This window comes from Xiphophorus couchianus, chromosome 15 (assembly GCF_001444195.1).
Source record: "Xiphophorus couchianus chromosome 15, X_couchianus-1.0, whole genome shotgun sequence".
NCBI classification, from domain to species: domain Eukaryota; kingdom Metazoa; phylum Chordata; class Actinopteri; order Cyprinodontiformes; family Poeciliidae; genus Xiphophorus; species Xiphophorus couchianus.
Genome location: NC_040242.1, coordinates 14442239 through 14454406, shown reverse-complemented (window position 1 = coordinate 14454406; position 12168 = coordinate 14442239). Strand labels below are relative to the sequence as shown.

The 12168-nt window shown below is 36.7% G+C and overlaps 1 protein-coding gene across 1 annotated transcript; it reads right to left on the bottom strand.

The window, feature by feature from the left end:
- Positions 1 to 5216: 5216 nt before the first annotated feature.
- On the bottom strand, positions 5217 to 6158 carry LOC114158756 (C-C motif chemokine 4-like). The gene is made up of 3 exons (XM_028040591.1): positions 5980 to 6158; positions 5669 to 5780; positions 5217 to 5497 (listed from the first exon to the last, which is right to left on the bottom strand). Exons 1-3 carry the CDS (start codon positions 6056 to 6058, stop codon positions 5368 to 5370), a joined length of 321 nt encoding a protein of 106 aa, XP_027896392.1. The 5' UTR covers positions 6059 to 6158; the 3' UTR covers positions 5217 to 5367.
- Between the last annotated feature and the right edge of the window lie 6010 nt (positions 6159 to 12168).

The following is a 12168-nucleotide window of genomic DNA, read 5'->3' as shown; positions in this document are numbered from 1 at the left end:
TCTCCTTCTCACTCTCTCACTCTCTCCTCTCACTCTGCTCCTCCCTTGTCTTTCCTCCATTTAAAGAAACAGTACACCCATCCAGTGTTTCACATCAATGAGGTCACATGCATCAAGCAGTTAGGCGTATCCGGTCGATGAAGCTAATGTGCCTATTGTTTTATGTTTTATTTATCTTAATGTTAAAATATTTACATGTTGTTTGTTTATTTGTTCACAGAGACAAGAGAGTTTCCAAAAATAAGTGAAAGATAATGGAAGGATAGGATGCAAATGCTCTCAGGTTGATCTATAGGATCATAAAAATCAATGATCATAAAAGCATATAATGCAACCTTTGGGCAAGAAGCAGACACACCGTGGAGAGGTCAGTCTCATACATGCACACACTCATGCCTAAGGACAGTTTGGGTTAACCTAACATGTTCCTGGACAGAGGGAGGAATCTGGAGTACCTGGAAAGAACACATGCAAGCACAAGGAAAACATGCAAACATAAAAAAAGACCCCATGCTGGGATTTGAACCCAGGATTTTTGTGATGTAAGACAACAGTGGTACCAGCTGAACTATTGAACAGCTCACAGTTCATACAGTGGTTCGAAATTGTTATACTTATCATTATTAAACCTAATCATTATGTTCTTTATTTTTTTAAACAACTGGTCTAATTAGGGGTACACACTCCATTACATATCCTAGCTTTTTGAAACTTAAATATTTGAGGCCATGATGACTAATTTCTTCTTGACACTTTCCACTTTCAGCAAGACATTGATTATGTATAATTCAAGTGAAAACCTAACTAATCAGTTAAAGACGCAAGAAACTGTTTGTGTTAGTTTGGAGGTTCACACACCTCTAAACTAAATACTTCACCGAAGCACCATCTGATCTGATTTCAGCATTCAGTTCTTCTTCAGCAGGAATATATCAGCTCCTACAGATTGATATAGTGATAGTTGCCCGCTGCCTTAAAAAGACTGCTACAGCGTCTGACCACACAGAGGAAACATTGAGGAGGAGACACTGAGTCTGATCAAACAATGGATGTATGGATTTTAGCACATGGGGAGGTAGTTGGTATCGGGAGCTGAAGGGGATCTGGTGTGGAAAGTGTGCATGTGATAATAATTTTGTAAAATCCACACATTGTAGAATGGTAGATGTGTTGTTCAGAGCCCTTTGAAAGGGATGGAGTCCAGATTTCTACAGGGAATTTCATATGATTAGGCCTAGATTTGGGTTGCAGTTTGATTGAATACAAATCAATATACTCAACTGAAGTCCGGCTTACAGAGCTTTTATTCCTGAAGCAAAACCGCATCAGCTGCCACTGACAAATACGCCACACTGCCCATAAGACTTTTGTGGACATTTCTAGAGTTCTCTGTAGGGAATTGCACACATTATGGGTCAGATTTAGTTCTGAACCTTTCTGAGGTTAATCAAAATTATTATTTTTTTCTGGTGAAGCTTTTCTTTAGTTGTACTGGACCCACTGTGAGTCTAAAAAAATTTGAAATCCTTCTTCACTTTTTGGGCATAGCAGACTAATATTTATATCAGCTCAACATTTTTGATCTAAACGATGTTAGGTTGGGTAGGTGGTACTAACTAATTATTGACTGGATGTAAATTAAAGCAATAGAAAACTTTTTCAAGGCACCCCAGATATATGTTATATTTTGTGCCGGGTTTGTGCTCTCCCTTTGTAATGCCGCCCTGGGCTGTCGCCCATACGGCCCATATGAGTGATGCAAAATAGACAGGAGGATTAAAACTATGAGATAAAGTATGAAAGAGTAGAGAAAGAAGATGAGAGATGACTTGACAGTCAGAACAAAGTATGACGCAAAAATGTGCCAAAGTGAAAGACGAAGAGACGTCCAATGTCAATATCTCAGTAATTATTCATGCATCCACTCTCCCACATATAAGACACGTCTCCGTTTCTTCACCCTGTAACTCCTTTTAACTCCATGTTCGACTTTCATTTCGACTCCCCCACTTTTTCACCTCCTCATCTGTCATCCAAAGCTCTATTTAAACACAAGTAGCAGAGAGAGTGGAAATCATCTCAACCCAGGAATTAGTTTCAGGCTTTGTAATAGTGTCTCTGTCCTTCTCATCATCTTCATCTCCTTCCCCCTCTCTCTTCTCTGTTTGGTTTCCAAGCAACGACGAAGCTGTAGGTAATTATACAGAAGATATCGATCTTGAGTTTTTGGTTATCCCTTCTCTCTCTTTCTCCTATAATTTCCCTTTGAATCCCACTCTGAATTTTGCTTAATCGCTATAAAATATGGAACACAAAGAGGTTTTGCTGTTATTATGCAAATAAGCACAGGGCTCTAAACTATCTGGACTCAAACTCTGTGCGATTGCCGAGCTATAGGCTTCCTGTGCATATTATTATGGGAATGGGTTGGAGAAAGTCATACAATAATCTGCATTAAAGTTACATTAAAGTTCTGCTCATAACATTTGAGAAACCAAGACGTGACCACAGTGATTTATGGTGTAATTACCCTGCAAGCATCATAACAAGCAGTTAATTCAGAGTACATGCATATGTGTGTGTGTGTCTGTTTCTGCTGTCCGTTTTGACTTCCTCCTTTTACTGCTGAGAACTCACAGACAACGTCTCTCCCCGCTCCCCCAGCAATGTTTGGTTCACAGGAGACCTAATTTATGTTGATCCCATCTGTCAGGAAAAGATGACATCACATTCTGGTTATTTTTACATGTGTGTGTCTCAGAAACTGTAGCCATCACAAATTCTCTCTTTTACCATTTTTGACTTGCTGTTTCCTTGCTTCCTTCATGTCTTCTACTTGCCCACAACACCACATGAATTCCCTCTTCGAGGGTAATACAGGAAATTGGTTTTCGTTCTGCTTCTGCTATAATGAACATTCATTCTTTTACTCAGAGGATGAAGCAGCACAAACCTTCAGGAAAGGCACGTATGAAATATGTGCAGTTTTCTCAGTTCAAGTTGCTGAATTACTAAGTCATTTGACTAAAGTCAGATGATCAGTTGATCAATAAGAACCACATTGTCTTACTGATATATTTTTTTAATTTAAACTGCAATTTCTAGAGTTCACACCACAGTGGGATATAAACAAATGGCAGAAAAAGCAAAAAACATTTATTCTCATTAACTCATTTCAGTATTTTGTCCTTTGCTTGAAAAGTCAGTCTCTCTCTTCATTTCTAACGAGCATTAACACCATCAGTTGAAGTAAATTCTGTCATTAAATGACACAAATGAAAGGAAATACAATTTGAAAAACTATTTTCCTGTGGGTTTGTCTGTATTAGCTTACGAAATGCTGGATTTCTTAATGGCTAAACTGAATTGAAAAGCAAATGGAAATTCCCATTCCAGTTACTTTAACCACTAAATCTTTTCTCAGTAAGCAACATGACTGGAGACCATTTTACACAGATTTGTTCTTACTCTGCTGACATTTTCTGACCAACAACAGCGGCTGTGAAAATAAAATAAAAACCTCAGGCAGTCGGCTTCTGCTTGTCCTAATTTTCTTCTGCCACAGGTAGGTCACGCAGCTGCTCAGTTTTATGTAAATTTAATAAGACACCTCTACAAAATCTTCACAATGGAGCTTTCTGAACAAAATAAATCCATTGAAACATGAGTTATGTTAGCTTTGACTTTAATATAAGGTTTGTGAACGTCCTTCCTAATACGTCATGCATTTATTGTTCTGTTTCGTACTCTTTGTGTTTAGAAAAGAATCATCACAACTGCAAACAAGAGGCACTCAAGCCACTCCGTCTCTCTCTTGTTTTCAATCTAATTACTATGTAAATCCATGCAGCAGGTCCTCCAAAGTCTAATCAGAGCATCTCCTCTGATAGGTCACATGTGGAGCCAGTAAAGCTTCTCTCCATAGCTTGCATGGAGGAATCAGTGTAGCATAAAAATAAAACTCTGGGTCCACGATCAGTTGATGTCCACTGTGCTGACATCTAGGGCTTAAAAGAGATTTTTTTGTTGTTGTTGCTTATATTGTATTTATTTATCTTCAATTTATTGAATAAATCAAACAAAATGATTTTTGAAATGGGTAAGTTTTTCATTTTTAAATTAAATGAGAATAATTGTTAGCAGTGAGTTGCATGCAGCACTGACTGTGCACATGTGTTTTATTACAGTCCTGTCTGATAAGAATGCTCATAAAATTACCCTACTGAGCTTCTGCTGACGGCAGTGTGCTTGGAAATGAGATTTTAAGCAAATCTAATTATGATGCTGTCCACTCTGATCAATATAAACGTGCTAGTGGCGACTGATTTGAAACATTTCAGTACAAGACAAAAGAGCGACCCCTGCTGGAAAGATACTGCAAACACACGCAGAGTTGCTAAAAGTAATGATGAGTCACAAGCATAATAAAACACAGAGAACTAAATAATATCCACTCATGCACGTTTTCCCAAAGAACTCAACTTGTTTGGTTTGGAATTCTCATTTTTTGTAAAAAAAAAAAAAAAAAAAAAAAACATACAACAAAAAAACAAACAAACAAAAAAAGAAACAGTTTTTTGGGTCAAATCTTTGTGGTTTAGATAACAACTTCCTCTGGTTTCATCAACCAGAAACCACAGGAACTTTGATGCTTTATGGTGTGAATCAGAGCAAGGTAGAGTTTCTCTCTTTCTGAACATAAAACGAATTATACATCTCATGTATATTGGTGTATTTGTTATTAAACAAATGCTTACAGTTTGGTTCAGGAAGGGTTAATCTTCCATAAGGCCGGATGTTATTGGAGATAACTTTTTCCCGATTGGCAATATAAACTGAATATAACTGAGCAGTGGATAGAACTGAAAAGTGTGCAATTAATTGTGATGTGGTGCATTTTACAGGATTAATTTAAATATAAATGGCATAAATTGCTCCTGAACGTCTCACGAAGTTCTTGACATGATATTTGTTGTAAATCAGAAACAAATAAGCCAACTGAATTCAAATGAATTGAAGTGGATGACCTTCATGACCCTTTGGTTTGTCGGTTTAAGATCATTTCAGTAGTTTTGCCATAAAACAAAGTTTATAAAAATAGATTGTTTGTGTTTCTTTGCTTGTCAGTTCCTAATTCCTCATTTAAAAATGTAACTTAGCAATTGGTTTGACAGAAATGAAGCCAATGAGTTAACACAACAAAAACACAAGTCTTCTCAGGGGGGATTTTTGCATTTATTGAAAAAAATATAGATATAGATATTAATAGAATGTTGTCAGTGCACAGGTAGAGAGAGCTTAAGATAAATATTTCCACCAGCACTTTGACTTGGCTGAGGGAACATTGAGAGGTCGGGGTCGGTAGGGCTACTGGGACGGCGTGGTGGTGGAGTTGGTCACTTTTTTGGTCCGGTTAAGCTCCTTGGTTTTGATGATGTTCTTCACCCACTGCTGAGTTGCGTCGACACAGACCTCTCTACCAGCTTTCATTGTAAAACTGCAACAGAGACGAGGAAAGAGGCTGATTAGTTTCTCATTGTTGAAAACCATGTGAATGCTGAAAACAATAAAAACATGCATTTGTTTTTCATTAGGCACATAAAAAAAAGTAATAATGAACTACTTGGATTCAACTTAAAAGTGTTTCCTGATATCTAAAGATACTTACAGCACACCCTCCATGGGACAAAGAGCATCTGTGTATCTGAAGTTCACCACAGCTGACTTTTGCAGCCGCTTCGGAAAGAACTTGAAACAGCATTCATCTGGGCCGAAGGAATCTAAAAAGATTGGTGTAAATAAAAATTTACTTTGCATGCAAAAATAAAACCTAGAACAATAATTCCACCTGGAAAAGTAATGCCATCATCGTCGAGACTCATTGGGACAAAAATAATTCAACTAGAATAAAGATTAAGTTCTCTCGTCACAAAGATGTTAAATGATAACATAGTTTAGTTAAGAAACTGGCGATCTTACTGGCATAAGACTGAAGAGCGAGGGATGACAGAAGCAGAAGGCAGGTCGCCATGATTACGGAGTTCTTCATCATCACCATGTTGTCTGTCGTCTGGTGTCTCTCAGGTGTGCTTGCAGGTCCGGCTGAGTTGTCTGTGTGTCTGCTCCACTCAGAGTCCCTTTTTATTGCGTTGCACCTCACATGCATGTGTATTTGCAGAAGAACAGGTTCCATGACAAAACCTTACCTGCAAAAAAAAGCAACAACAAAAAAAAAAACAACCTGCGGTCATGTGGTCAATATTTCTCAAGAGGGAAAAAGCACCGGGGTAAAAAAAGAAAAGGGAGGTGGAAGGGCGATGTGCTGTGGGTTTCAGGCAAGTTCTTTGAAACTGAGAACGCCGCATCATCTCAGTTTCGGGTATGCAGACATTTATGCGCCTGTAAGGGTGAATATATTTATGCTTTAGCATTTGCATGTCTGTGCAGCGTGTGCAGATGCACGGTGGCTTCCCCACCTGTTACTACTCACGTTAATTGTTTGCTTTCGCCCACGGTGAACTTCAATGTCAAAGAAAGAAAAACAAAGGTCAATTTGAACAGAAAATGCTAATATTCAGTAATAAAAGTTTCTTTGGTCTGGGTGGACCAGTCCAAAGCAAGCGAAACATGCTGGTCAGATGGAAAGATTACTTTAATTTTAAATCGGCCGTTCATATATGGGGCTTCTGGTGTGCTTTGAATCATTGTCTTACTGTCCAGATGATCTCCTTCAGGATTACCTCATGTAAGTTATCCAGATTCTGAAGCAGCAGGACAACCCCAGACCACCGTACTACTACCACCTGACTGCTAGTTTGATGTGATTTCTCTCAAATTTCTTGTTATTCATAAACACTAACACTAACTGAGGCCTGCAGGGCTTCAGATGTTGTTTAAAAACCAAACTCTCAACACTCTCTCCATGTTTTCTTTAGTTTAGAATAATGGCTGTCACTGTGGTTCCCTGCTGTCCTTAGAAAAATCTTTGTAACTCTCTCCAGCCCGTCTCCCATCTGTTCCTTACTTTCATTGGTTCCTGCTTTGAACTTGAATTACACCTGATACAACTTATTGCACTCCATCATGTTTAAGTGCTAATGCACACCACACTTTTCCCTGGGTTTTCATTTATAAAAATATAATATAAGACTATAAAACATTGAAGTTTGTGTTAGGAATGTGACAATATGATAAGAAAGTTAAAAGGGCATTAATGCGCTCCCAATGTCCTTTACATTCCAACCTTTTCACTGGTTCGTTGCCGTTTTCTTCTTGCATCAGGTGTGCTTTGAGCACTGATGCAATATTTCAGGGTATTTCTTCATGAGGGGAGATGTTACATTGCTTTTTTTAACCACAATACGTGGTGAAATTTTTTCTAACACGTTCGAAAGCAGAGAGATGACGGGAAGTGACGGGCCGACAGTAGACATTGTGGTTATTAGCTAGCATACCAAATCCAGCTTAAACTTCTGTTAAAAAAGCAGGTCATGGTCAGATTTATGAGACAAGACTTTTGAGGAGTTTTGACAGGTGAGATTATATTTCTCAAATTATTAATCGAATATAAATTTTAATTGGTTTTCTAACATTTAAAACTTTTTATGACCAAACTGTCACATTTGAAAGATCCCAAGGTTCTATAGTACCTCAACAAAGACCTTTATTCTTAGACTGCAGATCACTAGAGTCTCTCACAGTAAGATAATGACTTCTACACATATTGAATTCCTTTTGTCATAAGAACCAGCTTCAGTTTTGGTTGGGTGTATAATCACCTTCCCTATTTTTAACACTGTAGAGTTAATGGAAGACCCTGAGATGTCATTTTAGTTATGCTGGTTTAGGTTAATGGGGGACGTCCCGTGATGTATCGATCACCTCTTCACTCTCGTTACTTTCTGTGTATGTAGGCAATTGCCATTTCTGCCTTCCTGTTCTCTCTCAACCTCAACGAAGCGTAGACGGTCGCCCGTCTCGACAAACTTTCATCCTCTGCTGTTTCTTTCCAGCTATCATCTACTCCATGGAAGAAACCGATCTTAGAGCTTAGATTCAAATTAAAGTTGATGATATCTTCAAGAAGATATTCCTCCTCTACAGAGAACAATATCCTCAAAGTATGTTCATATTGGGATTGTATTTAAAAACTTTTAATGTTTTACACACCAACTTTATTGACACATCCAGTAAAGATGTCACACTAAAATATTTCCATAACTGTTGATTAGAGTATATCTACTTAGTGCAGAGAAATCCCATTATAAAAATAATTGATTTAATCGAAATTACTCACGCCACTGATACACGTTTCAAGGGTTATCCATATCGGCCATGTAGGTTTGTTGAGATTAAAACCTACATGGCTTTAATCCATGTAGGTTTGATGATGAGTATCATATAGTATGATGAGTATCATACTCATCATACTATATGATGAGTATGATACCCCTCATCATAATATATGATGAGGGGTATGAAAAACCCCCTCATCGTATAGTTATATGATGAGGGGTTTTTTTCTGCTTTGTACAGCTTAAAAAAAGACAATTTTTATCTAGAAAATAAATACTCAGTTCCTGACATATTGCAACCATTAACCGTAACTAATTTAATTGGTACTTAGGTAATTCACCAACAAAAAGTGTTGTATAATCCTGAAATGGATGGATTATTGATTATTTTTAAAGTCTATTCAATTTTTTCAACCCCCCATCACTCTAATACCCATAAGTCAAATGCAAAAAATTTGGAAATGTACTAACAAGTAAAGGCCACCAGTATGGTTCAACATGACAATGGTGGGTTCAAGGTGATGTCCAGATTTTGTGTTTCCACTGCACACAGCCCTTTGCATGTCAACCAGAACCTTTCATTTTGATCTCATCAGACCAGTTGTTTACCATTTTCTCTACATGCAAACATTTTTTTGACATGGGGAAATGCCATGTCCAAATTTGTTGAGTCCCAGACTGATAGTTGTTCTGGAACGTTCCAGCTTGTTCAACGTTACCATGTGTACTTCTCTGAATAAACCTCCACATAATTTTCTTCCTAAGCTATCCGCTATGCTACTTGGTCTTCGTGATCCTGTTTGCTCAAAACTCTCTAAGACTTTCACAGAACAGCTATAGTACTGAGATTAAATTACACACAGGGTGGCTATTTAATACTCAGATTGCATCTGAATGCAGTTGGCTCCATTTGATTTTATTAATAGTTGTCAGGGTGAAGAGGGATTGACAATACTCTCTTTGACAAAAGCTGCACATTTTAAATTAGTATTAGGAATAGATTTTGAAATCTGCATCTCTGTTTCATTCCATCCCACAACTATGAATTACTTAGCATTGGTTTGTCACATAAAATCCCAATAAAACATATTAAAGTTTGAGATTCTAACACAACAAAATGTGAAGCATTTTAAAATGCTTAAACAATTTTATAAGGCCCTATAACTTATACAAGTTATAAGTTTATAAACAATTTCATATCAAATTGCAGAAAAGCCACAGAGACACAGGATGTCTGACATTTTTTACAAATTATTTGTAAGTGCGTAGTAAATCACAGAAATTGTAGTCCTGATTTTTTAAGACAAATAATTTAGTTTTTGGTTTGAGGAATAAGATCAAAGATGAATATTTTATCTACATTCTCCTCATTCCTTGTTAGTTTTAACTTAGTTGTTAAGAAGCATTAATAATTAAATTAATGACTAAATTATTAGTGCTTCTTTATTTCAGACTATCAAGAAAACATTTCCTTCAAGTTTTTTTTTTTTACAAACCTGTAGAGACCAAAAAAAAAAAAAAACCCAACAGGAGACTGACTTCAGCATAAATTCCTCATCTGCTTACTCAAACGGAAACCTGTGGTTTGTAACAGAGGCAGGGGTACAATGCATCTACATGCTCGTGTAAAAACCAACAAAGTCAATGCAAAATTCAGTTATGTACAGTAGGCCTAACTAACCTTAGAGGCTGCACATTTGGCATTTAGTCAGGTGTGTGGGCTGTAGGTGCATAATCGGTGACTGCTAAAAAGAAATCCTTTGGCCTTAACCTCAGTCCTAAAATTAAACCGGTATGAAATATACACACCACTGATGAAATGAGTACAAAAATCTTTGAGAGTAACAAAGTGAAGCTTTACAAATCAAAGTGTTGCTCTAGTTCAGAGCAAAGTTAATAAATACAAAAAATGTTGGGAGAAATGATAGAAATTAAATGAGCGTGACCTGACACGAAGAACCTGAGGTTTGATGGAAAGTGTGAAATGGAAACTCTGCTTGAGGGTTAGAGAAGGGCAGAGAGGCATACATCTGTATCACAGATCAGCAAATTCCCACCGCAAAATTACCCGTCGTATACGCTTACCTTTAGTCTGTGAAAAAAAAAATTTCTTAACGTCTACCCAGGAAGAAATATGGTTAGAAATTCTGAGAACTAGATTTTACATGATGTTGAAATAAAATCAACTCAAAGAGCGGAAACGAAATTTCACTCATTACCTAATAAGGCCTTGCAACTCAGAAACAGATGAACACTTTTCATGTATGTATCAACTTTGCGCCAGATGAATCTAATTTCTCCAAGCAAAGAAATAAATCTAACAATTGTATGCAAATTTAAAGTTGAAAGCAGATAATTAAATATAGAAAATAAAAAGACATAACATGTCTTGTTATTGCCTGACATCAAATCAGACTCAACTTTTTCTTAGGTTAGTTGGGATAATAAAATGTACGTACTGTAGATTTTGTAAAAATCAGAGTAATGACATAACGCTTTACTTTCTTTAAATACCAAGCCTTTAAACATTTTTAAGAAATCCCAGATAATACCATCATGGTCTCTGTCTCTCAGGCAAGACAAAAGATACAATATAAGCATTGAGCATAAATAGAAATATTGACTTTCACAAGTCTGGTTTATCTCTGGGTATAACTACCAGATGGGTAAAGGTTCAACATTTGTCTGTTAAAACAACGATGCAGAAGTAAAAACTGTATGAGCTGAAAGGAAACTCAGGGAGAACGCACCCATTATTCCAAAATCAACATGAGAAGCAGGATTAAAGTTAAAAAAAGCACCCAGGGACAAAGACCTTAACATTTGGGGACAAGTCCTGTGGTTTGATGAAACTAAAATTAAAGTGTTTGGCTATCATGACAATTGTTACATTTGGAAGAAAAAGGGAGAAAACCTAACACCTTTTGTTATTCTTCCTTTTAACAAATAGAAATAATTTTGGCGATCCTAACTGCCCCAAAGAGAAAAGATTTGATCTGATTTAATGTTAAACTGAGAAAAAAGTCCTAAAAACTGAGTCTTTTCATTTACAGCCATTTTCAATACATTTTAATATTTTTGAAAATGTGATTTATTTCAGTAAGTTAGTACACTAAGTGAAACATTATACATATAAATTACACACATATTGATGCTTTCAAACCTTTATTTCTGTAAAGTGTGATGATTTTCCTATCACAGCTAATGAAAACACCACATGTAGTATGAGAATTGCTGCCACAGAGCTCTGTGCTAATGCACAAAAAAAACCAAACAAACAACTGAAATAGGGAAAATAGAGAACTATTTGACAACAAATAATACTCATGGATTAGGATAATACTCTGATTTTAGCTTCTTTTATTGGCAGTGGTTACCTCAGATTAGAGAGAGGTTCGTGTGTTAACCTTACCTAGAATCAAGATGACACTGGCTTGTGGCAGGCGGCAACATAGCACGTTGAATCTCCTGAAAAAAAACTGGTTAACCACATCAAGCTGACAGGAAACATTCAGCACATAACAAAAAAGCAACGATTGTTTGGGCTTTAAATGATATCCTGTTTTCTAAGTAATACTGTAGTCCGCCTGTGACTAAAACACAACAGCACAAGCTGTTTTTAATGTATTACAACGTCTATGTTCAATTAACTTTGAAATAAAAACAAGTGAATCTTCTATTGGCAACATTTTTAAAGTGACCACTAGGTGGCAGTAAATGCAAGTCATTGCTAAATTATTACTTCGACTTTGTGGTGACTGTAGATAAAGCACAGAGCAGAAGTATGAAGCATTTTTTTTTATTCATTTGTAGGTGGTTCTTCATAGTTGATTCTTTGATTCACATTATTATCAGAAAGCACAATAAAGACTTC

What these genes read in the sequence shown, in the direction of transcription:
- LOC114158756 (XM_028040591.1), bottom strand. Translation starts at nt 6,058, where the DNA reads ATGGTGATGATGAAGAACTCCGTAATCATGGCGACCTGCCTTCTGCTT. An exon ending in CGCTCTTCAGTCTTATGCCA is followed by an intron (nt 5,781 to 5,979) that starts GTAAGATCGCCA and finishes CAATCTTTTTAG; the next exon opens with ATTCCTTCGGCCCAGATGAA. An exon ending in TGTCCCATGGAGGGTGTGCT is followed by an intron (nt 5,498 to 5,668) that starts GTAAGTATCTTT and finishes TCTCTGTTGCAG; the next exon opens with TTTTACAATGAAAGCTGGTA.